Source organism: Aristolochia californica, unplaced genomic scaffold (genome assembly GCF_029961685.1).
Source record: "Aristolochia californica isolate CCGP_79_NKW_82.1479 unplaced genomic scaffold, dmAriCali1.0.hap1 SCAF_7, whole genome shotgun sequence".
NCBI lineage: Eukaryota > Viridiplantae > Streptophyta > Magnoliopsida > Piperales > Aristolochiaceae > Aristolochia > Aristolochia californica.
In genome coordinates, this window is record NW_027182268.1 from 39,189,544 (window position 1) to 39,215,301 (window position 25,758).

General features: G+C 38.8%; 1 protein-coding gene across 9 annotated transcripts; it reads right to left on the reverse strand.

Moving 5' to 3' along the window:
* Positions 1–83: 83 nt before the first annotated feature.
* On the reverse strand, positions 84–25,236 carry LOC137936633 (flowering time control protein FCA-like). 9 transcript variants are annotated; one of them, XR_011109554.1, is made up of 20 exons: positions 24,889–25,236; positions 24,745–24,846; positions 23,924–23,994; positions 23,715–23,793; positions 20,222–20,304; positions 20,033–20,096; positions 18,481–18,548; positions 18,283–18,349; positions 18,077–18,156; positions 17,909–17,973; positions 17,768–17,830; positions 17,510–17,666; positions 17,091–17,171; positions 16,417–16,977; positions 15,216–15,422; positions 14,905–15,123; positions 14,739–14,777; positions 1,334–1,423; positions 956–1,001; positions 84–360 (listed from the first exon to the last, which is right to left on the reverse strand). XR_011109554.1 is itself a non-coding variant. In XM_068781432.1 (19 exons), the coding sequence occupies exons 1-19, from the start codon at positions 25,079–25,081 to the stop codon at positions 353–355; spliced, it is 2,253 nt and encodes a 750-aa protein (XP_068637533.1). In that variant the 5' UTR covers positions 25,082–25,236; the 3' UTR covers positions 84–352. The 9 variants fall into 9 exon arrangements, 4 of the variants coding, with proteins under 4 accessions (XP_068637533.1, XP_068637532.1, XP_068637531.1 ...); XR_011109557.1 differs by lacking the exon at positions 1,334–1,423 and adding an exon at positions 14,448–14,489; XR_011109556.1 differs by lacking the exons at positions 84–360; positions 1,334–1,423 and adding exons at positions 737–768; positions 14,448–14,489.
* Between the last annotated feature and the right edge of the window lie 522 nt (positions 25,237–25,758).

Genomic DNA, 25,758 nt, shown 5'->3' on the forward strand with positions numbered 1-25,758 from the left:
TTTTCCACCTTGTCTTGATGTAGCTCCCGAGCCTCTACAAATTAAGGGCTTTCTCATAAGGGTCAATCGCAAGCTGTGTCCTTTCTTAAAATGGCTCTACGCATGAGTCTGGAAAAATGCATCCAACGAAAAACATGGGCAGATTTCACTTTCAAGATGCTAATACAAAGTTACACTAACAGCAACCCATCCTCGCTACGCTGTCACGAATTCCTCTTGGCAAATATATATGGAAAAGCTTGACACCATTTTGTTACACACTCTTCTCCTCAGAGAATTAACGCGGGAATTCTGCCATGATGCTACACGGGGGGGGCCACGGTCTGCTGCTTCTGCTCGAAGGCTTCCAATCTCAAGTACCTATGGATGAATAATAACATCTCAACCAACAAACTTCAGAGAAAACTGAAATATGATCAAGAAAAGATCGCAATCATACAGCTTTCCATCCGCGTATTATTTTCTCAAGCGAAGAGTCATTTCTTAGCACTTGTCCAAGTATTAAAATGGCCAATAAACTGAATTAATTTCCCAGTTCAACAATACCACATAATGGAAAGGCTTTTTATGATGGGAGATCCCAACTACTGGCAGTCACAAGAGTATATCATTCCAAAATGACAGGAGTATGTGCAATTTTATTTTGATCAATTTGAGGCACAAGGAGTACGTGCAATTTACTGACAGATACCATCATACAAAGGTATTGATTTCACTTGGAAAACTGATATTCAACCGGCTATAGAGAGAAAGAATGAGCTGTTGCACCTAGAACCAATGATATGTCAGGGATAAGTAGAGAATGAGCTGATTGGAGCAATTTTCAAGGTGGAAATCATCTCCTAATGTATTTTTGAAACTCAGTATTACTTCTCCCTCAATCATGCAACAAACAATTAATTGAGCACTAATCCTTATTTTCCTTAGCAATTATCTAAGAGAGAAAGATAACAACCTGCAGGTTTACCATTCCATGTCCATTCCTGCGCAGTCTGAAGTCCCTATACCAACCAGAAACACACAATAAGATTGAGAATCAATACTTTAAACTTGCATTAGTGAATAAATTGATTCCCTCATTATCCATATAGTGGGGACCAGGGTAATCACTACCATGAAAACACTGTTCAATTTCTCATAAAAAGATCTTTTTTAGTTTCATTCAATAGAATCAGTGTTACTTATACATTTTGAACTTCAATTCTTTTGATTTAGAAAGGGCATAGAGAATTTATTTTTTAGGGGAAAAAATCCAACTCATTGGGACAGTGAAGGAGCGAAAGAAAACATGTTGGAATGCCGAATAAACATGATTGAAGCAAGATCAACTTGCCAACTTTTGAAACTAATCTTCCTTTCCATGAAGAGAGGTAACATTGGAGCTCCTCAATGACTGGGTTTCATAAACCTTTGTTAATTCTACCTGAGAAAAAAGGCAACCCCAAGTACGAGTTAGGTAAAAAGGCAGCACAACAACCCATTCAAGTTGCCACCATATTTAGGTCATTTTGTTCCATGTTGAACCCAAAGATATTAGACTTCTGCAGATTGATCTTTTGGCCGGACATGAGCTCAAAAATGTGTAACAAAGCCTTAAATGTTCAATATGTGGTCCTACGAGCCATCACAAAGAAGAATTACGTCATCCGCAAATTGAATAATTAGTTGTTTTTTATTATAAATAGAGCGTCAGTGTACTAAGTTTACAACAATCAGTGAATTCAAAGTTCATCCTGAAATTTCAACATGGTATGTTCTGGACTTGGTGAACCACAGAGAGGATGAAGCTCTCTGATTCAGGTTTGATTCCTTGCTTTAAATTTCTTTGATTAATTTTGTTGTCTCTAGTTCTCAGTAATCTTCCATATTTTTGCTTCTAAAAGTTCTTGCCTCCATTGTTTTCTTCAAGACATGTTGGTGGTTCATGTCGCTGTTGAGTGCAATACTGTTTTAATCACAATCAGTGGGTCCCTACCTTTTTTTCTTGATTTGGTCACCTAGTTTGCCAATTTTCTCCATGAATTGCACCATCGATGTCAGATCTCTAGTAAAATCTCATGATTAATTTTATGTTCAATTTGTCAACTTTTCCATATGTTTTAATGGTTACTATCACTATTTACTCCCATGGATCAAATTTTTGTCTTATTTCTAAAATCCAAAGGTTCGAATTTCAGAAAATCAGGTATTATTATCTGATCTCTAGTGTTATTTCTGACCCTTCTTAGTATCAAAACTAGTCACTCTCATTGATCGATTAATTTGGTGTGCACCTCCTTATTTTTTAAGTTTCTAACTTTAGAAACTCAATTTGGAAGTCATGAGTGGTGCTATCTTTACTTGCATCTTTAAGTGAAGGCAGTGTCTTCAACTTGTCATTTTTTCTATCACTTCAGAACAATACCTATAGATAGGGGTGGCTTCGAACCGAGCCGGTTCGCGAGCCGGCTCGGTTTGGCTCAATTCGATTCGTCATTTATCGAGCACCGAAATCGGCTCGTTTACCTTAACGAGCCGAGCTCGACCGAAGCTAGGTTCGGTTCATCGGCTCGCGAGCCGGCTCGAAATGAGTCGGATCGGTATGAATCGGTAACGGGATCGCGAGCGAGCGGGGGAGCGGGAGCGGGAGCGGGAGCGAGGGGGGGAAAAATTTTTCCTCCTCCCTCGTCACCGCCGACCCCTCCCATCGGTTGTTGTCGCCACCTCTACCGCCGTCGTAGCTGTTCGCCGGCGTCTATACCGCCGTCGCAGCTGCTCGCCGGCCGCCTCTGTGGCCGTCCATTCGATTTCTTCCTCTCCTCGCCGTCGCCTCTGTTTCCGTCGCCGCCGCCGCCGACTCCGTCGTGGTCGTCATCCCCGACGATAGGTCCTCCCCAGCGTCGTAACCCCCTTCCCTCCGCGTCGTCTTGGCGGAAAACCAAAACAGGGGAGAAATAATCTTCCCCTCCCTCGCGAGAAGATGATCTCGCACGTGCTATTTCGCACGTGCAAGATCATAAAATAAAAAAATAAAAAAACTTTTTCCTCTGGAAAAAATTAAAAATAAATTTTATAGAAATAATTTTCTATAAACTATTAGTGTCTCATGTTTTTTTAAACATTTTTCTAATTGAAATTTTTTATAAAAATCATATAATTTTCTAAGTAAGATTTTTCGTACCAAGATGGGGTAGAAAACTGTATAGAAATTTTTGAATAAGTATTTAACAGTTGATGCTGTAATACTTTTAGCATGAAACAATTTTCATTGCAATTTTGTGTTTGATATTTTATTTAATTAAAAATTTATCGATAAGTATAATAATATATTAGATTGATTATTAATTTTTATTTATTTCCCTAGAAGAGACAATAAAAGGTCCATTTAACTTTCCTAAGAAAATTTTAAAATATTTCCTGTAATTTTCTAATAAGTCACTAATAGTAATAAGATTTTATTTAAAGGTTTTTTTGGGAATATGTATCATAGGAAAAATATTTTTAGTTTTTCTTAGAATATAAATTTTTATCTAGGGGCACTAAGGAGGCCATAATAAATTATAGCCAGATTCAAAAATTACAAAACAAGCTAGACAACAATTGGAGTAAAAAATATTAATATTGGTGCATTTTAATCCATTATTGAAATTCAATCCTGAACCTCCCCTATCATTATATTTTTTTAAAATGTATGCGTAATTTTATATATAATTTATTCAAAGCCACCCCTACGTGTGAGATCGTAAACAAGGGAAAAAAAACTCTTTGTCCCTTCCTCATGGCTCTTAAATAAATTGAAAAGATATTTTAGTAGAAATACGTTTCTAGAGACTATTAGTAGTTTTTTCAATAAATGTTGAAAAGACATTTTTAATAGAAATATAGGGACCATTAGTGCCTCATATTTTTTCAAAATATTTTTCTAATTATAAATTCTTTTTAAAAAATCATATAATTTTCCAAGTAAGATTTTCTTGCCAAGATGGGTTAGAAAACCATATAGAAAAATTTTGAATAAGTATTTGACAGTTGATGATATAATACTTTGAGCATGAGGCAATTTTCATAGCAATTTTGTGTTTGACATTTTATGTGATTAAAAATTTATCGATAAGTATAATAATATATTAGATTAATTATTAATTTTTATTTATTTCCTTAGAAAAGGCAATAAGAGGTCCATTTAACTTTCCTAAGAAAAATTTAAAATATTTCTTGTAATTTTCTAGTAAGTTTGTAATAGTAATAGGATTTTATTTAAAGGATTTATAGTTTTTATTTGGGTGATTGTAAATTGATAGTGATATTTTATTTAATTTTGTTGTGTTTGATTATTGTATGGAGTTTATTTATAATGTTATGCAGTGTATGGAGTGTTTAGATTATTTTATGGAGTGTATAAACAATTTCATGAAGTGTTTATGGCATGTATAGACAATTTTATGGAGTGTTTATGGAGTGTTTATGCAGGTATTATGTATATTGATTATGCCCAATTTTAAGTAGAGGTCATGCCGAATTTTATACAAGTATTATATATATAGATTATGCTCAATTTTAAGTAAAGGTTATGCCCAATCTTATGCACATATTATATATATAAGTTATGCCCAATTTTATGTAAAATGTATGCATAATTTTATATACATTTTATTCAATATATATTTTTTGAAAAGTTTTAAATGTATGTTGAGGCTCGAGCTCGGCTCGAACTCGTTGGGCTCGAGCTCGATAACAATTTTAGGCTCGAGACGAGGCTCGGCTCGAAGATCGGCTCGAAATATTTAAATCAAGCTCGACTCGAACATAAGCAGGTTCGGGCTCGGCTCGGCTCGATGCCACCCCTACCTATAGACCCACTACCTACAAAGAACAAGAGTATGTTGAACGTCCAACTTGAGTCAGGTCATTTATTTTCACCCAAGTGGTGATGTTTTTAAGCTACCCTTAAAATAGTACATAAACTATTTTAAATTCCTAAAATTGGGCTAGTCCGCTTTTCAAATTGAGCAGTTTTCAAACAAGCCACTTTTTTATTAGTATATAGAGCTTTGTTAGGTTAAATTCTACTTATGGAGTGTCGGGCTTAATAGAATTCTCACTATAGTCAACCTTCATCACCGCGGTAACCTCAATGTGTGCACCTCTTGCCCCCAATGTGGCCTTGAGGAGGAGACTTCTGGCCACCTCTTTGTGTCCTGCCCCTTCTCTTGGTCCGTGTGGATGAGCACCCTCGGTCGATTCTGGATTCAGCTTTGCTTGTCCAATGACATCCTCTTGGTTGGGTGTTTGCTTCTTGGGGTTCCCCTCCCTAAATTGGGAAAGAAGATCATTTCATCTTGTGTTGCTTTCATCCCTTGGGGCATCTGGACAAAGTGTAACAACAGGCGCTTCAACGCCAAACATCTCTCCCATGATCGGGTCATCTCCTCCATTACCGGCCTCATCTCTTCTTGGCTCCTCCAGGAAAGAATTTTCCGCTCTCTCTGGGCTCTCGCTCAAGGATAACTGGAGTATCATTGTTTAGATGGAAGGCCCTGTTGAAGCCTCCAACGATGCAGGAATGTCAACCCCCCGATCCAGGCTTCATCAAACTTTGATTGCAGTTCCTTTGGCAATCTTGGCTTGGCGGGCTACGGTGGTGTCTTCCATGATTCAGGTGGTAATCAACTCATGTCCTATTCTGAGCCTATGGGCATTTCTAACTCTACTGTTGTTGAGCTTCAAGCCTCTTCAAACGCCTCATTATCTTCCGCGAGCATTTCTTCGGGCCGCTCCACATTGAGGGAGACTCCGCGGTGATTGTTAGGTGGTTTTTCTCTCCGTCTTCCCCGTCATGCCGTCATTGGGATGTATACTATTCCATTCTTGACATTCTTCCCCATCTAACTTTTATTTGGTCCCATGTGCCTATATCTGCAAATTCTGTTGCAAACGGTTGTGCTAAGCAGGCAGCCTCCCTCCATGCCCTTCTTGTAAGGGGGAGGCCTGCCTAATCTTGTTTGTTTTGCTTCTGGTTTTAATAAATTCATCACTTTCTAAAAAATAGAGCTTTGTCGTTTGGCTAGGAGTGATGTTTTATTCTCCAATTAGTTTTGTCCAAGTTAGGCCTCTTGGAAAAAGAAAGAATGATCTCAAACTTGAGAGAGAGAAATAGAAGGAGAAGTATGAAGAAAAGGTATTTGACAGAGCAACAATGAAGAACTCCACAAGTTATGATCAATTTTTTTTATGTGACTAGCAATGAAGAATTTCATGAGTTGTGGTAAATACATATCCAAGGGAAAGAATAATAGATGAAGAATTTGCATCATTGAAAGTTATGTAATCCCTAGTGTTTAAGATTGAAGATTTTCAATTGAAGACCCAGAAATTTTTATGCAAGCTAAAGCTAATAACTCCTTTTTACGAAGAGTGCTAAAGAAACAAATATAGGATAATCTTATGTGACTTTAACGATAAGGAGCCTCACACTCATAATTAATATGGTAAAGTCTTAAATGAGTCTCATGGCAAAAAGTCTCATACAAAATGTCTTTTAATACTACTAGTGCTCTATTTATATAGTCGTTGTTTACTTTTTTAGGAGTTTCACTTTGAGTGTACCTAGAACTTCGGTAGTTTAATTTTGCTTTAACTCCAGATTTTTTCTTTATTATAAATAGAGCACCAATATATTCAGTTTACAATGATCAATAAATTCAAGTTCACCCTAAAATTTCAACACGACTGAATTTGTTCTAATCAATACCTCGTTGCAAACATGCTAACAAGAAATCATGTAGTCTAACACTAAGATTGCAGTTTCTAAACCATATAGTTGCAACGATATGGCTCAAATCAACTAAAAGGAAGAGTAACACACTATTAAATGTTAAAAGTAAATTTTCCCACAAATTTCCAGATATTAGTTATCTCCAACACTCTTTACAAAATCAAACATGCTTTTGGAAAATATTGTTGAAAAATGATGAATGGCATAAAAAAAGGTAAAGTTATTTTTTGGGGGAGGTAAAAATTAAAAGATGTTAGAAGGTTACTACAAAAACCTCCATCAAATACAACATCAAAAAAGTTTAAACCAAACAAAGTCTAAAACTATACAAGAAACATTTCCTAGTAATTTCATATTCCATGTCTCTTCAATCAATCATCCTTTGCTCCCAATAATGATAATCTAATCCAACCAAAAACAGGTTTGTCCTTGTTAGTGGGAATTATTGGAGCCAGGATACTAGGAACCAGCTACTGTGAAGAGAATCTCCACTAACTTCTTCAAAAAGCTCCAATGATTTCAACCAGTAGATGATTTGGGAAAGGAATTTTTCAGCATTGGTTGACCAAGAAGATGAGGATTGCTGAAAGCATATTTGACTATGCCTGCTCCAAATACTCTAGGGAATGAATGCTAAACCGGTATTCAGCATAGTCTTTCCAAGCAAGGGAGATGCAGTACTGCACTAATGGCAATGAGACTTGGGAAGGAGCTCAGAAGGCACAACTAGATCTGAAACAGGTTGAAGAAGGCACTCCAGATTTGCCAAGGGAATCAGCAGTTGAGGAGATGGTCAATTAACTCCTCTGCCTGGCCACAAAGGAGGCATTCTGAATAGGGGATGGATGTACCTTATCAAATTAAATTATCCTTTGTAAAAAATTTCCCTTGGAGAGCACTCCAAACAAATAATTTAATCTTTGGGGGGCCAGAAAGAGACCAAGCTGAAGCTGCCGAACTGGGGACATGGTCATCTGCTGCTAAGATGGCATAACGGGAGGCAATGGCAAAGGCACCATCAGCTTTGGGGCACCAATTAAGTTAGTCCACCTGAGATGGACGAATCATCACTTGATCCGGATGAGCTAGAGGCTACTGAATTTGGCTACTTCAAGATCGTTTAGATAGTGCCTAAAATGAGACCCCCATTTGGCTTCGTGGAGAGACCCATTCATGAGCAAATCAGAGAGGAGCCATGATGGTCTCAGGCCAAGTGGGAAATGGAGCTTGAGAGGTGAGTCAAGCAGCCAAGTGATTGAGCAGAAATGAGTGCAATTTCCATTCCCAACAAAGATGCTAATGTTAGGAGGAATTGGCTAAAAGCCTCGAAGATGTACCCCCATGTGGGTGCCCTGCCTCTCCCAGGTGCCAACGCTCATTCAACTCTCCTAATGTTTTCAAACCAAAGGAATCCAAGGAAGATTGTTGTCCACATTGAGCTGCCAACACCATGTAGTAAGGAGACCCATTTGCCTCCTTGATCTTTTGATGCTCAGGCCACCTTGCTGCTTTGGTTTGTAGACATTTGCCCATGTTACTAGATGATGCTTGAAGCTTTTTGACAAACCTTTCCATAGGAAGTTTATCATTATTTTTTTAATGCCTTTGACAATAGTTGTTGTGCAGTGGAGAAATGAGAGGAAATAAGCAGGGATGCCAAATGACAAGATTGGATGAGGATTAATAGTCCGGCCTTTGAAATCATCATGCCTTTCCATGTAGAGACACGATTGTGGAACTTCTCTATAACTGGATTCCAAAGGGTCCTTTCAAGCTTGCAAGGGAAGAGGGGAAGCCCCAGATAAGTGCCCTAGTAAAAGTTGAGGAGCAATCGAGGCAAGAAGCTAAGGCATCTAATTGCACCAGTGAGAGATTATCCAGAAATGGAGAACTTTACCAATTTATCTTCTAACCTGAAATCAGCTAAAAAATATGGAGATGAGCTTTGATTCGTAGGATCTGGTCCTTTGATCCTTCAACAAATACTATGGTGTCATCTGTGTTAAGGAATAGTCCCACATAGATCAGTAAGTACAAAGATCTTGAGTTTATTAGTTGGGAAAGATGTTTCCTAAGTTGGCTAGTCATTTTAGGATAAGCCTTGGACCCAACGTCACATGGTATCAGATCATGTACTCATATGTGAGCCTACACCTAAATTATCCACTTGTAGAGCCACAAAAAGAAGGCCTACACCAAAATGATCCAGTTGTAGAGCCACAAAAGAGAGCCTACACATGAGGGGGAGTGTTAAGGAATAGTCCCACATGGATTAGTAAGTACAAAGATCTTGAGTTTATTAGTTGGGAAAGAGGCTTCCTAAGTTGGCTAGTTATTTAGGTATGGTCTTGGACTCAACATCACATGGTATCAGAGCAGGTACTCGTATGTGGGCCTCCACCCAAATTATCCACATGTAGAGCAAAAAAAAAAGTGTTTACTTGTGAGGGGGAGTGTTAAGAAATAGTCCCACATGGATTAGTGAGTACATAGATCAAGAGTTTACTAGTTGGGAAAAAGGTTTTTCAAGTTGGCTAGTCATTTTGGGATGAGCCTTAGACCCAACTTCACATGGTATCAGAACAGGTACTCATAAGTGGGCCTCTACCCAAATTATCAATTTGTAGAACCATAAAAGATGGCCTACACGTGAGGGAGAGTATTAAGGAATAGTCCAACATGGACTAGTAAGTGGAAAGATCTTGAGTTTATTAATTGGGAAAAAGGCTCCCTAAGTTGGCTAATCATTTAGGGATGGGCCTTGGACCCAACTTCACACTTTGCATACTGAATGATCGGAGTGTCCAATCTATCATCTGGGAACAATTGGTTCGGCCAATCTAGGTCCTGTGCCAATTTGAATAAGCCCGTTAACCCTTCACCTACTATGTTGAAGAGGAAGGGCAAGAGAGAGTCCCCTTACCTAATGCCATGGATCCTTTGAAATAGCCGCAAGTGTTCCCATTTATAAGGATAGAGTAACAAGCTGATGCTACATAGCTATGGATAGAGTAACAACATTTAGAACCAAACCCCATGCAACCCATTAGAGAATCTAGGTATTGCTAGCACACCTGATCAAATGTCTTTTCAAAGTCCAGTTTCAATATAATTTTGGGATTCAAACCTTTCTTGAAACTATCGGTGATCTCATGGACACACATAGCAGCATCTAGAATGACTTTTCCTTCATGAAGGTACTTTGCACCTGGCTAATTAGATGAGGAATCACTGACTTGAGCCTTTGAGTCAATGTGCAACAAATTATTTTATATGGGCTCGAAATTAAGCTAGGTGGCCTGAAGTCTAACACCTTCGGGGTTTTCTTTCTTGGGCAATAAGGAGATAAAGGATGCTCCAATGTTTCTTAAGATAATTTCATTGTTGTAGAAATCAGTCATCATGTTATGCATGTTGTTTACCATGAAGCACTAAGTTGCTCTTTAGAACTAGCCATACAATGTGTCTGGGCCAGGAGCCTTGTCTAGAGGCATCATTAAAGCGTCTTCAAGCTCCTTGGTGGAAAAGGAGCCTTTCCAACCTATCCCGTTGGGATTCAATTAGTGTTCTTAGAGGAAGCTAGTCAATGAAGAGCCAACTAAGGCATTCTTCCATGCAGAGACCTAAGAAAAAGCTTAAATTTGCATTAGTAATCGCCTATCTATCCAAATCAACTCTCCATTGACTAGGAGGGAGTTAATTCTATTAGACCGGCAGCGGACTAAGGCAACAGATTTTGGAAGAATTAGGAGTTTGTATCCCCTTCTTATAACCATCTAAATCTAGCTCGTTGTTTTCATTTAATCCTACCATGATTGACTAAAGTTTGGAGAATGGCAAATGCAAATATGTGATTAAATAACTCAGTAGGGGAAAGGTCTACCTTCATCAAGGAGGTCAAGAGAGTCGATTTGTGCCTGAGCATCTTTTTTGGCGGAGAGTGAAGCCCAAGTGGTTGTGGACCATTGCTTCAACTTCCCTTTATAGATCTTCAAGTTCAATGATATGATGCCTCCGATCAGCCCTTGGCCTTTCCTTCCCTCCACCAAGACTCCAGCAGCTTGCAACACTCTTTGTACTCTTAACCAACAAATTTTGAATCTAAAAGGCATCTGTCCCAGGAGCGTGTCCTTGTGTTGAGCAAAATCAGCCAATAGTCTGAAACTATTTTACCGTGAACTAGGGCCGAAGCTTTTGGGTAGGCTTGGAGCTAGTTCTCAATGCTTAGGGATTGGTCCAATTTGGATAGAAATGGCTTCCTTTCAGAGTAGCTTCAGGTTAAAGTTTTGCCTGAAGTTGGGTTTTCTCAAGGCCACAAGCTCCTATGAAGTCATTGAACCTAAGCATTGAGGAGTTTATCCGAAAACCGAGGAGCACTTCTCATTACAGAACCCAACGATGTTTAAGTTTCCGGCAATGAGCAAGGAACAATCCAGAGATCCATCACTTGGCCCAACTTTCCCAAAATTCGCTTGGTGTCTGTAATTGCTCAGGCCATAAACCTTACTAAGGCTGTAGAGAACCTAAAAATCTTGTCTTTGAATTCGATTGCAAATGTCGATTCCCCAATTTTTCTATCAACAAATTTCAGAATAGTTGTATCCCAGATTATTAAAATTCCCCAGGTTGTTCCACAGTCATCTTGAGAAAGCCAACCAAAAAGGGGGATGAGACAAAGCTCTATGAATAATGAGTTGAACATCAATCAAATTTTGGTCTCCTGTAAGATCACTACTTGGATTTTCTTTGCTAGAAGAAAGCCTCTTATAGAAGCGCTTTTTCTTGAATTTCCTAGTCCTCACACATTGCAAGAGGCTATCTTCATTTGTTGCCTTTCTCTCCATTGCGACTCCTTGTTTTTCAACTTTTTTGTTCATAAAATCTTAGAAACCCTCTACAAATTCTAGCATCTTGGTCCATGGTCTCCTAGTCATAATGATCTTTTTGGCTTTGAATCGAATTAGGCAAGGAGCATGCTTTCCACTTTGAGGGCTTTTTTCACTTGGGAAACCTTTAGCAGTTCCTTTTCCTTTTCTCAGCCGGCTTCTTCCATCATCTTGTTGCAAGTCGGTATTATCACCATTTGTTTTCTCCAAGGCCAAATGATAAGCACTAAAACCGGATAAACATCTTGAATTTCAGGTCATAGAAGTCATTTTCCTTCAAAAATTGGATTTCAAGGGGAGGATTTAAAAAAAAAAAAAAAACAAGTGAAGAATCCTCCACTTGAAATTTGAGCATGAGTGTTGAATCCTCCAAGTGAATTCTTCACTTGTTGAGGATGAGTGTTCCATAATTTGAGCAAGGATTGTAATGAGAGTGGTGGTGACAAAAGTTGGGTTAGGTGTGGGCATTTTGGGGGTTGCTGATAGTATTTTTTTTGGTATATGTGAGAGGGAAGGCTGAGAAGGCCAAAGGTAGGATTGTATTTTGGGTGAGATGTTGTTGTTGGTCTGGTTGTTGCTGAGGGGTTTTCGTTTCCATCAGTATTATCATGATGAGACAATTTTTGAAGGTTTTTTGGATCATTATTGGCAAGGAATGATATTATGGGGTCCTGATGTTCATGGTTAGAATGGTATGAAAGGTGATTTGTGGATGGCATGGGGATTGGGGCTATTGAACATGTGACTTGGGTTCGGGAAAGTGACAAATGACTCAGGGAGGGGAGCAGAGGCATTTATTTGGTATGCTTTTTATGGTGACATGTCGATAGATTGGTTTGTGTTGGGGGGATGTGCCTTGGTCATAGGGACTAGACTGAAAATAGGTGACTAACTAAGCATGTGTCAGTCGTAGGTGACCTATTAGAATTGCCAGGGGTTTGAATTTTGAATTTTGGTTTGGGTGTGCCACTCCTTCTACATTTTGATGTGTCTAGGACAAGAGGTTTGACTTGCCTCCTCTCAAGTCAATGCATGGTCATCTTCTCCAACTAATTTTTCGCTTCTTCCTAGCACCCAGCTGATTGTGTGCACCCCTTTCCCCATAGAGAGGTTGACCCATGTTTCCTAAATATTGTATTGGGTCGGAAGATCTGCATACATGCAAAATCAAGTCTTCTCTTCATGTGGGTGTTCTCGTCCTGCTTGGACAGCATGCCAAATTTGTGCCAATCTTCTAGAACAATTCCTTAAACCATAGCTCGATTGGTAGACCTAAGATCTTCAGCCATAGGTCCAATGAACCTATTGGAGAGGTGTAGGTCTATTTCGAGATGCTCTTACAAAGGATTTAAGAGGAAGAGTTCCATGTGGACAAGAGTGTATGACAATCCTCTTGGTTAGCTAGGCAAATGAGCCATCGGTTGTTACCAAGAAAGGAGACTTGTGGGGTGTAACTTAGTTTCCCCAAAGTCGAGAGCCATTCACTTAGTTGTTCAAGGTTCCCTAAGTTCTAGTTGATCATCACTACTAGGCAATGGGATAAGTATTTTCTTCCATTGTCAAGCCAAATTGTGTGTAGGGTGAGATAGGAGTGATTTTGGGTGGTTTACATATTGGAGTTGTTGGGGTTACAGGTAGGATGGTATTGTTGATGGAGTGGGTTGAGTGGATCAGGATTGGAGTGGTGGGCGGAAGCTCTAGTCTTGATTCTTCTGGATGAGGGCTTGGCTTCTCAAAAGTGATTCCAGTTGAAGGCATCAAAGGTGGCTTTGAGGATGTAGAGTCTAGCTAGAACTTTAAAGCCTTGAATGTGGACTATTTGGCATTTTGTTCTATGATAATGAAAGACAAAGATAACAAATTGAGGATCGTCAACCCAGATTTTTTTTGCTATGGACTGAATTCCCTTGAGATTTAAATGTTGCTTGCATCTGCTTGAGGAAAAGAGTGTTAATCTTCAGGGGGAATTTGATGAAGGATCCTTTTTCAAAAAAAAAAAAACAGATATCTTGACGCATTGTCTTTCATGCTGCCCTCTCCTCTATTATGAGAACAGTTCCTTTCCTATTGAAAGTAATTGACTTGGGTGTTGATTTTTGCTCTTCCGTCTGCTTTTCTCTTCCTCCTTACTACCGTGCCAATTATTCTCTTCGTTTTCTGCCGCAACCAGTTCAAGCTCTTCACCACCGTCCAACTGCCACTGTAGGTGTCATCCTCGCCTTTGTGGCCTTCTCTTGGCCATCTGAAGTCTACGTCCCTCTCTCTCATTTTCACTCCCACTCTCTCCCTCTCTCATTGCTTCTTGCTCTTGCGCCACCCCCCTCTGGTTTACTCTTTTAAAAGAAAAAAAGAAATTGCAGACTATGGATCGAAGAAAAGTGATAGGTTGCAATGCTTTCATGGCAGTAAACTGTTCTACGAGTAGATGATGAAGCTGTCTCAATAACTTGCATGTAGATTGCACATAGGTGAAGAAAAAAATAGTCATATTTAATTAAAAGTAAAAAAAATCACAAGGTTATGCCCTCTTTCAGACATAGATAATTTGATTTCACTCCTTTACTACTCAGGGAACAGAAACAGCATGCAGATGTCATATGGTCCGTTTCCTCCTTGTAGAGCACACACAGAGGTAAATACATACGTACAATCAAGTATAAAGAAGTAAGAACTAATCATAAGAAAATACCTAGTTATCTCACCCTAGGTATCTTCAATGTTTATATCTACCCTAAATATCAACACAAGCAAATCATCATATGCACAATCAAGCACTATAGAAGTAAAAACTAATCAGAAGAAGATACCTAGTTTTCTTGCCCTAGGTATCTTCAGTATTTATATCCACCCTAAATATCAATACAAGCACATCATCATAATAAGACATTAATAGAAAAGAGAGCATGTGCATCATACTTAACTAACAATGATAACAGTACCCTTATGCATATGTATCATACTTAAACTTTTTTATTGAGTCAAGATGGCCGAGTGGTCCAAGGTGCTAGACTCGAGAGAAGGAAGTGGCTTCAAATCCCATTTCTGCACGAAATTTGCAATCTTTTTAAAACTTAAAAAAAAAACAGTGATAACAGTACCTGAATGTTTTGATGCCCGCTAACACCAGAAGCTTGATACTGAAACACCAAATAATGGATGTCAAAACACACACACACACACACACAGGCCTAAAAGAAGTGATTCAACTTCACTAGGTAGCAAGCTACTGAATGTTGAGGTGAAAGATGGCTGTTAGAGTTGTACCTGCTGCTGCTGCTGTCTGATCTGAGTTTGAAGTTGTAACTGTTGAACCTGAGAGATTGGTTGGGTATGCTGAACCTGTGCGTTTGTCTGTGCCTGTGGCTGGGATTGTAGTTGAGGCACTAGAACCTTTTGTTGCTGCTTCTGTTGCTGCTGCTGTTGCTGTTGCTGTTGCAGTAGCTTCTGTTGCTCAAATAAGGTCAATTCTTCAGGCTTTTCCCACTACACATCACCCATCAAGTATGTTAGAATCTATTTCAAAGGAAGACCCATAAAAATAACAGCAAAGAAATGATGGAAGCATGCTGTCGTACCCTGCTTTCATTTGTTACACTATTGAAATAATACTTATATCCCCCTGGAGAGGTGTGCTCTGTCCAATTACAAGTTAGAGGGCCCACTCCAGGAGTACTGACTGGAGCTGCTACAGATGTGGAGCACACTGTAGAAGGGGCAACCACAGCTGTTGAAGTAGGAGGGGTGCTTGCTGCTGCCTGAGGAAGTATACCAGTCCATGCAGGCTACAGAAATTTGTATATTGCAAAAATAGATTAGATGCATATCTTTTTCTTTCTTGGAGAATAAGTTTTAACTTATGAATTAAACAGGATAAAAAAGCATCCTTGAAACCTTATGCATATGTATCTATGTAATATGTATAACGTTTACACATGTGTGTGTGTGTGTGTGTGTGTGTTGGGGGGGGGGGGGGGGGGGGGGGGGGTGTGAGGGTGTTGGTGTGTGTGTGGGTGGGGGTGTGGGTGTGGGGGTGGGGTTGGTGTGTGTGTGTGTGTGTGGGTGTGTGTCTATGAAAGCCAGAGAAAATTTTATTAGAGTAAATAAAGAAAAGAAGGAAAACCCGAGGATTAGCAAAGAGCAGAAGTGGCACCAGATAAGACACAGGGAAAAACAAAAAAAAGTAAGATTTACAACAACAATCATGCTCCAGTCCACACCTCCAGGCAAGAGAATCTGCCAAATATCAGTTGAAGGAGTATGCATATATCAGATAACAATAAAACAAGAAATGCCATCAACTTCTTAAAGTAAGTGCCGAGTGCGTGTGTACCAAGATAGCACCGACCCACAATGTCACTCCTTCCTCCATTATATTTACAATAATCTCAATATTTGCATTTCATCTTAAAAATGAAAAAGAAAACATAAAAGAAGTCTGAAATAAACATCAATCATGAAGACACCCAAAAAGAAAAAAATATAAATAAGAATAAAAGAAATTTAAACCATTAGATCTAAGTCTAAGGGATAAACTGGAAACTACAGTATCCACCTGACATGGACCTGACTCATATTCCATATTCTATACGCATAAGCAGGTAAGCAACACTGGTTAACAAAGACAATGGAGGATCTTTTTTACTGTATTCTCCCCATGAGTATCGAGGAATTGGTACAACAATCAAGAAGGGACATCACCAGCTTTTTTTCATTAGAAACTTCACCATGTCTTACAAACATCTAGGGAGTAACATGTTCGTATACAATCAAGTGTACCTGTTGTTTATTAGTAGCCTGGGGATTTAGCTGCTGACTCAGATTTTGACTAGTTGGCTGCTGTTGCTGCATTGAATGCAGTTGCTGCTGCAGCTGAGTATATGATTGCTGCTGCTGTGGTTGTTGAGGTGGTGGTCTGGATTGAAAGCTTGACTGTAAAGCCTGTGCCTGCTGTGGCAACCGAACCTGAGAGGATAATTGTTGGATTGGTTGAAGAAGCTGTGGCTGCTGGTTGGAAGGGACAATGTTGTTAGGTAAATGAAATTGCTGTTGTGGCCCAGTCATTGGAGTTTGTTGTTGCCCAGTCTGCTGAACTAGAGGCTGAGAAATTGGTGGTTGTCCAGTCAACCCATATGGTATGGCTTGACCACCAAAAGACGACTGCCCAATGGAATGAGGCAGTGGCATCTGACTTAGCTGCTGAATTGGAGCCTGAGACATATGAGGCTGGGAAAAGGAAGGAGAAATTTGTCGTGGGTGAAGTTGCTGGGAAGAGGGCAAATGCTGAGGAGATTGAAGTGGTTTCTGCAGTGGAGATATTTGCTGACTAAAGGGCTGTATCTGTGACATAGAAAAGTTGAATCTCTAGATTATAAAAATTCAAAATGTAACACTTGCTTAAAGCTGTGACAATGAAAGCATGCATTCCTCTAATACAGGTAAATTCAGTTCACCTGTTGTGAGGAAGATGTGGTAGCAGTAATGCCTGGAAGAGAACCATTTGTGGGACCAGCAGGAGTTCCCATGGAACTAATCTAAAAATTTTAGGAACAAAGAACAATCAGGCTTCACTGAAACTGAACTAACAAATAGCAGAAATCACATTTCTATGAGATATCATCTGATGTTTTCTCTTCTTTACACTATAATAAATCTATCAGCAGTGGTCATTCACACAAAACTAATGATTTAACAATCAGCATAGTGTCTGCTTGCAGAGGAAAGGAACAAATGTGCTACTTTTTATGGTTTTTGTCACAATTCTACAACAACCTGACCAAAGAAAAGTTCGAATCCTTGCAAATTCTCGGGTTCATGAAGAGGATAAATGAAACTGAGACATGAAGAGGATAAACGAAAGTGAGATACTTACTGTAGACGAGGGCATTTGCCCAACGCCACCTCTTGCTGCCAAATGATTACCAAATGCGTGAGGGCCAAGCTGCGGAGATGGGACCCCAGTTTGTGGGCTCATAGGCTGCCAAGCATTAGGTGGCATGCGCATGGAATCAGCACCATCAGAAGTTGGCCTACACAAAAATATTTGTAGAAGGCAAAGGTCAGCAAATTAAGAAAAGGAAACTCAAAGTGAGAAAAGATGAAAGTACACAGTGAAACTCTCTTAACGCACCTAATACCTAATGGCGGCTGAGATTGAGGACCAAAACCTGGACCACCATATGCCGGACCAAACCTGCAAGTGAGCTAACCAAATGATAGGTATACGGTAAACAACATACATAAAACAAAAGAAAATCAACTAAGTTTTAACCTTGATTCTGCAGCCTTTGGCCTCTTTGGATCAGCAAATCGAACGGTTAAAGGTTGATCACAACCCTAAGCAGCCAGAAGACCAAAATAAAAAATAAAAAACATACGAGAGATATATAAATGGAACAAGTGGAAAACACTAAAGTAATGCAAAAGTAAAGCATCATACCCTCATTGTATAGGTTCCATCAAGAGCATTTATTGCAGCAGTTGCCATATCTCTATGAGAAAACTTAACAAACGCACATCCTGAATCAATTTTGAAGCTAGTGAGTGAGCAACACAAGCAATTAAATAATAAAAAGCACCGCAGAGAAAAAACAAATACCAAGAACATCAAGCAAAAAAAGTACACATGAGATAAACATCACACACCACGGCATTGCTTCATTTCATCCCTCATGATGTAAACATCTTCAACATGGCCATAAGGAGAAAAAATCTGCAACACAAGAGAACTAGTTATCAGTAATATTTTTGCTATCCTTATTTTGCAATTTGCATAATAAGCAATTGAATCTTCCAGTATTGTTTAGCCAACTGACTACAGTGCCAAATGTGTAAATGACTTACATCCTCAATTTCCTTCTCAGTAGCTTGTCTGTTGAGCGAACCAACAAACAACTTGAAGTCACTTGCACCTATCATAACAAAAAAAAAAAAGAACACCATTCAATAAACTAATATATGAGATAAATAAAATGCCTAAAGCAGATAAATAGCCAATGCATAGCTTGTCACATAAAAATTTTAATCTGTTGGATAACCATTTTATCCTCTCCCCTGTCATAAGGATCTAATATCGAGTATATTAGATCTGAAAGAAAAACTAATCATTCATACATCTTCCATAAATTGTGTTTCTTCTGTTACTTGCATATTATTTCTATTTGTTGATTGGACGCCATGCACAAATAGCAATATCGCCCCTCTATACATATCATTGATGCAGCAAGACACCCACCAAATCCCTAAACAATCTGTTTGTAGAAAAAATTGCAAGCACCCAAAGTTATCTTTCAAGTTGTCAAAAACATCCATATCTAGTCCCTACTGGGAGTCAACTCAAGCAGTCAGAAGCCCCTTACAAGTAGGATAATCTATATATTAAACCAAATGCCAGTAAGAAGTGAAGCTGCATTTAGGCATTTAGGGAAAAAAAATCTGAATATGCAGATAGAACTATCAGGAAGGTAAAAAGAGATACTCGTACATCTGTCAGTGAGAAGCACATATCTTTGAAAAAATGTCAAATACCAATAGGAGTAACTGCTGCCAAACCGCATGACAAGGCATTCACTTCCCCCCAGATGGTAAGCCCAAAAAAAAAAAAAACAATCTATATTTTGAGAAACAGAGAAGGCAGATTAAGAGATCATTCCCAAGACACTAGTCAGCAGAAGATCCAAAGTTGACTTAGCAAAAGTCTGTATGTGAATTTCAAAGAGCTGCCAAGAATGGTGATTGAAAGGTCTCAAATATATAGAGAGACCATCCCATGAGGGGGATTCCCTAATTAAGAAGATTTGTTTTAATTTGTTAGGCTTAGAAAGAGGGGGCTTCACAGTAAGATTAAAGGACGCCACAACTGCAGCTCAAATGCAAAGATCAGAGTATAAAGGATAAAGCAAATAATCTTAGTGTATATTAATGTGAAATATCAGTTCCATCCTTGTGGAGATAAATAGGCATATATTGATTTAAACATAAAATATAAAAACACGGTGAAAGTGATAAGTGATTCAACATATCACTTTTTAGAAGACAGCAGATATTGCCGAAACTTTGAAAATAAGCTTAACTTCAATTTTTGTGCATAAAAACGCATGAAGGCACACAAGAAATCAAAAATAAGATTTCTTGTAGCCTTTCGCAAATAAAACAGGTCACGATAACATTAAGAAGATAATTAAGATTGAACCAACTTGGTGTAACAGTTTTCCTTCTCTTCTCTTTCAGAAAAGGCAAGAATATTAAGCGTGAGAAAGTTCCCAAGAGGCAAGCACAAAGCTAAGAAAACTACAGGATATAAAAAAATATGGTTGCAGGTGCACATGCATGAACTAGCAGGGCATGCATCAATAAGCAAACATAAAGTTCAGAAGATCATCAGATAAGACAGTACTCTGAAATTTACCGAGACGTTCCCTTTCCCCATCAGCATATCTAACTTGGATGGGACCTGTTCCCTACAAGATATAGACAAACAGTCCTCAAGAGAAAGCATATGTGTTTTTTGAAATAGAGAAAGCAAAAAAAAAAAAAACATGTGTTGAAAAAGAGATAGTGACCACAGCAGCAACATGGAACTCACCCCAGGTAGAGTAACTTGATTATGCAACACTCTGATGGCTTGATCAGCTTCCTCTGATGTTGCATATTTAATAAAACAACATCCTGTAAAAGTAAGGATTTTGTGCCCTATTTCGATTAGGTTGTCAACTTCTTTCGCAGTCTAACAATGAATGTACATGAACCTAAACCTTCCTTCACAACAATATATGTACATGTGACTAAATAAAAGATACCAAAACATCCTACGCCAAGAGGTAAAAATGCTACTTAACCATAGTCCACTGCTCATCCAAACATGATACAAACCAGAAGTTTAGCTTTTGCATCTAAGCCAGAAAGAGAGAAATATGTTCCTTGTAACTTAAAAATAAAACAGGGTAACACATGTTACTGCCACATTTGCTCTTTCAAACACAGATTTAATACAACATCCCATCACATATTCAAAGTTTCTCACACAGCCTCAGCAGGCATAAAGACAGATTTTGCGTGACCTTGTAAGATAGAAAGTTCATAACCATGTTCATAATAGACATTCTCTGCACAGGGTTTAAATTTTTTATATCCTAACATATTTATGATGGGGGGAAATGGAACCAAGAATACACAATACACAAATTATTTAAACCAAACACACAACGATGGGAGGCCAAAACATGAGTTCACATGAACCTTCACATAATCTCATTAAGCCTCTATGTATCTCATTCAGACAAATTTTTCCACTGGATTCCATTTTAATGAAGCTGCAGAGAAAATTAGAAGCACATGTTCACTAATGACAAGCAAAGCATTACACCTAACTTTTCCCACTCCACCCCATGCTTGCCATATCGAATTGGTGTTACAAATACATCAGTTTGAACTCTCTCATTTTGCAGTCTTACAGAGAAGCATACACCATGTTACTTCTGATTGTATCTTCTATGATTGTCCTAGCCAGACCAAGTGTACCAGCCACAATGCAAAATTTCAATCTCGAAATGGCTTCCATGGAGTAATGGATTAATATAGAGCTCATATATGAAGAAAGAGTTTACATTACATAATCTTAAAAATTGAAATCAATGACAATAGAGTAGTATCCAGCAAGTCAAACTCCATACATGACCCAATGAGGTAATGGAAACAAGTAACCTCTACACACATAAAACCCACTCACAGAAGAACGGTATGCCATAACCTAGCATCCATTATTTCCCAAAAAACACAACATTTGATAAAATATTCTTCTACCAAATGCAAAATAGAATTCAAAAAAAATGTACAGCAGGACATTTGAAAAGGCCTTGAATATCAATATAAGAAAGTGCACCCAATAATTATTAGAATGCAAACTTTAATGAGATATTGACTGACAATTCGAAATTGATTTAAGAAAACAGTAAGTTAAACATAAGTTCCATCACAAGGTCAGCAACAAAGCACCCATAGGAAATAACAAAATCAACATAAAACACAACCATTAGTCAATGCAAGAGAGCAGCTTCAGTATCCCCTCTGTTGTCATGGATGTGGACATTCAAGAGCAACAATGACATCCCACTGTCCCACAACAACACAGAATTTCGTCCTACCTCCATTGCTTCAAAATTAACCCCAACTTTTGTCCGGTCATATGCTTAAAAACCTTTGTACTTTCAAAAGTTATTACATTCACACCAGAAATAAGCCACAAATTGGCAGGACATGAACATAAATTATCATTTAAGTATGCAGAGTTACAATTCCGGGGACCTTCATTATATGCAGCGTTAAATAGATCATTACATGTTACTGAAATAGCAAGAAAATCTGGAAGTACAGACCCTAAAAAGATCCTTAAAATTTTAAATGGGTAGCACACGACCATAGTAATGGAGCAGATCATAATTCCATGCGTGATCCTGTCATAGAGAATGGCTCACATAGCCAACAACAACAACAACATATCCAATAACAACCAACAACAACATGGTACAGCACACAGCTGACCCATTATCCATACTCGAAACAAGGTCAACAGTGACAAAAGTTAACAAAAGAACCAATTGGCCACATCCACGCAATAAAATCTGGAAGTACAGACCCTAAAAAGATCCTTTAAATTTTAAATGGGTAGCACACGACCATAGTAATGGAGCAGATCATAATTCCATGCGTGATCCTGTCATAGAGAATGGCTCACACAGCCAGATTGACAGTCTGAAGGGAGACAAGTGAAAATTTACCAATTAGCTTCCTTCATTAACCAATTAGAACAATATCACACTGTCACAGAGGTTGAACCACAAAAACTGCACCGCACAAAACAACTACCAGAAGAAGAGTTTACTGTTCACCTAAAAATATACACAAGTAAACGGGAGTTGTAGTACAAAATCCAAAACTACAGATATATGTATAACCAACAGAAGATTTCCCTACAATGAGGTTAAGCCACTCACAATTAATATGTCACACACAAGGGATAGATGGAAGAAAATAGTCCCATCACATAACCCACGATGCATGCTAGAAGTTTTCTGCCAACAACTATCCGACAGAGCTGAACATTAATACATAATTTGAACTTCTCATCCATCGAAGTTGTGCAGGTAATTGGTTCTCATTCTTATTCTTAGAGAATCAGTACATTCAATTGACAAAAGTTAAAGGATTCATCTCACACATAATTAATATCATTCCCATTCTAACCATGCTCAACCTGACCAGAAGCACATGATCCATGATGCACACCAACAACACAAAATGCATCCAAGCAAAATAGCTTTCAAAGAAATAGGAGTTGCCACAAGTCCCAGCCACCATGAATGTTCAACATTTGGGATTGTCAGCATCACAGCCAACCTGACTTAATCAATTGTAGTGAAAAATACCCAGAGAAAATATGATTTTAGCCTGAGCATCTTTTCAGGACATTTTCTATTCCTAACAGGTTAAGCTCTGAATTCATCATAATGGACAAGAACAACCACATCCATCACCAAAGGGATTTACGACCATCCAGATTCAATGACCATTCAAACCAAAAAACCATTCAAAATCATCCAGATTACAAAATGGTATAAAGTTTTCCCACCGACTAATAGTCAATATGCCCCTGGTTATCCGAGATACAATAAATAGACTCGTTAGCAGAATCCTTCACCTTTTACATTAAGGTGGTTATCACCGCTTCTTAAATGCAATCATCAATGTTTTGCTCTATCACTCTTCCTGTATCACAACTGTACATGGACTAAACATCTCAACATACAAATGCTACAGCATTGTGACATCTCCACTAGGGCTCACTCAGCAGGTCAAGTGTCTAGAAGACTCCCATAGTCTTGTCCTCCTCTGTACTGAAGGTAAGAGAGATAAAAGAAGAAGGAATGCCAACCAAAAGCAACAAATCCCTTGAAAACTGTTTGAAATCCTAACTGAGATGAAACATAAGCTTACTACAGCTCCCATGATTCCCTCTTCAGAGGACCTGAAAAGATACACAAATATAAAACCACGATTAATTCAATAAAAAAAATTCATACCTTGTTGTTGTCCAGTTCTCTTATCTTTGATTAGAGCAACCTCAATAACATTCCCATGGTCCTCAAACAACGGACGAATCTAGTAAGAAATGCACAAAAACTCAACAGAAGCAACACATTGGACCTTTGTAGAGGCCATATACAGAAGCAAAGCTTACTAAAATGAAAGTAAGCAGTTGATCAAAGATCGAATACAAGTAATAACTCACATCTTCTTCAATTGCTGTCCTTGGAACAGATCCAATAAAGAGTTTAGCAAATCCACTAGTGCTGGTTTTATCTGAGAAAAAAAAGCAAATTAAAACAAAAGGAAGGGAAGGAAAAAAAAAGGAGGTAGAACTGAATATCAACAGGGCCACAAACAACTAATAGAATTGGATTCTCCAAAACAAACCAAAATACCTAAGTTGAGACCGCTGAATTTGATTCATATAACCTAATGTTCCACTAAGTACAAGAGAAGAAGAATCAAACTTAAAAAAAAAAAAAAAAAAATCATATTTTTTAATGATACAAAATATTGAAATTGTGAGCACGGAGGCAGCTACATTGGAGCTATTGAACTGCTAACAGAGAGGCTGGAGCAAGTAAACAATATGTGCAATCACAGTACCAATGCCTACATTCAAAGTTATCTTTGAGGACGCTGTTCAATAAATTGTAGATAGATTAACATATCAAGACCCATTTTTATGGAAATTTCAGGGACAAATACTTTAATTTTTCTTTTAGAGGCAGATGAATATGTTATTTTTTCCACCTGAAGGTACTTCGAAGACCTGTTATTCCTTTGACTTTTATACCCTACTGAATTCTCTTGGTAGCCAATAGAAGCAAGTGTGACATGATTGATTACTAAGGCCATGTCCGAAGACGAGTTCTGCGCCTTACGTAAGATAAGTAACCGATAACCCACCGGAAAAAGTCTCCAACTTCTCACACTAACCTAAATAGTAAGCAGCCAGAGCCTCATACAATGTAAAGGAAGTTAATTCAAAGAAATAAACAGAATCAGTAGTTTTTTTGCTACCAGGGGAGTATCCTCTGCCAGAAGAGACAAAGCCTCCGCTGCTTGAACGTTTCTGACCGGACATCGGACCGGAATGGGCGCCGCCGTATCCACCACCGCCGCCTCCATATCCTCCACCACCACCGCCGTATCCACCACCGCCGCCTCCCATAGGACGGAAGCCAGACCCTCCACCAAAGGGCTGATTATGCTGATGAGAGCTGTTAAAGGAACGGTTGTTGCTGTGGCCATCGGAGAATCCACCCCGAGAATTACTGTGGTATCTGTCGGAGGAGGAACGGCTGGACGTTCTTGAGTAGTGCCGGTTGCCGTCTCGGTCCCCTCTATGCCTATCCATGGAAGAAGGAGAGTGAAGGTGCAGAATCGCAGAGAGTGGAATTCCAGTTGGGAGGAAGTAGGGAAGGGAGAAAAAGAGGAGGGAAAGTGAAGGAAGCGCTTTCCGCGGTTCCGCCTTTCGATTCCTGTGCTGAATTGGGGCGTAGCAGCAGAAAAAAATACGTGTGTCGGAGTCCTGGCTACTGGCTAGTCACACGAAGACCAGTAAGGAAGAGTGTCGCACGTGGAGCCACTCGCAAACATTCGACGTCTGAACTGCCAACTGATCATCTGAGACTGGACGTAGGGGTTGAATTGTCCTTTCGCAACATAATTAATTTTTGCTAAAAATGCTTTCGTCTGGGGAAAAGAAAACCTGAAGCTACCCTCTCTCCACTTCAATCTCAGGAGCCCATAACTAGCTAACAACTCTGCTCAATTTCGAGTAATTTCTACCTTTTTCACTTTTTCTTAATTGATTCTGCATTGGAATCAGATTTCCACACTTTTGAAGTTCTTTTTGGACTCAGGAAAAGGTTGGTCACTCTCTTCTTGGAACACTTGATAATTAAATTAATTAATTAAGAAAAATATGATTAAAATAAAATAATTATGAAAATATAAAGTCACCCCACCACAATAAAATATGGTTATATATTAACAATGTGGTGGGGTCATGGTGGGGTCATGGTGGGGTCC

What these genes read in the sequence shown, in the direction of transcription:
- LOC137936633 (XM_068781429.1), bottom strand. Translation starts at nt 25,081, where the DNA reads ATGGATAGGCATAGAGGGGACCGAGACGGCAACCGGCACTACTCAAGA. An exon ending in CCACATCTTCCTCACAACAG is followed by an intron (nt 16,978 to 17,090) that starts GTGAACTGAATT and finishes TCTATGTCACAG; the next exon opens with ATACAGCCCTTTAGTCAGCA. An exon ending in TCAGACAGCAGCAGCAGCAG is followed by an intron (nt 14,778 to 14,904) that starts GTACAACTCTAA and finishes TTGGTGTTTCAG; the next exon opens with TATCAAGCTTCTGGTGTTAG.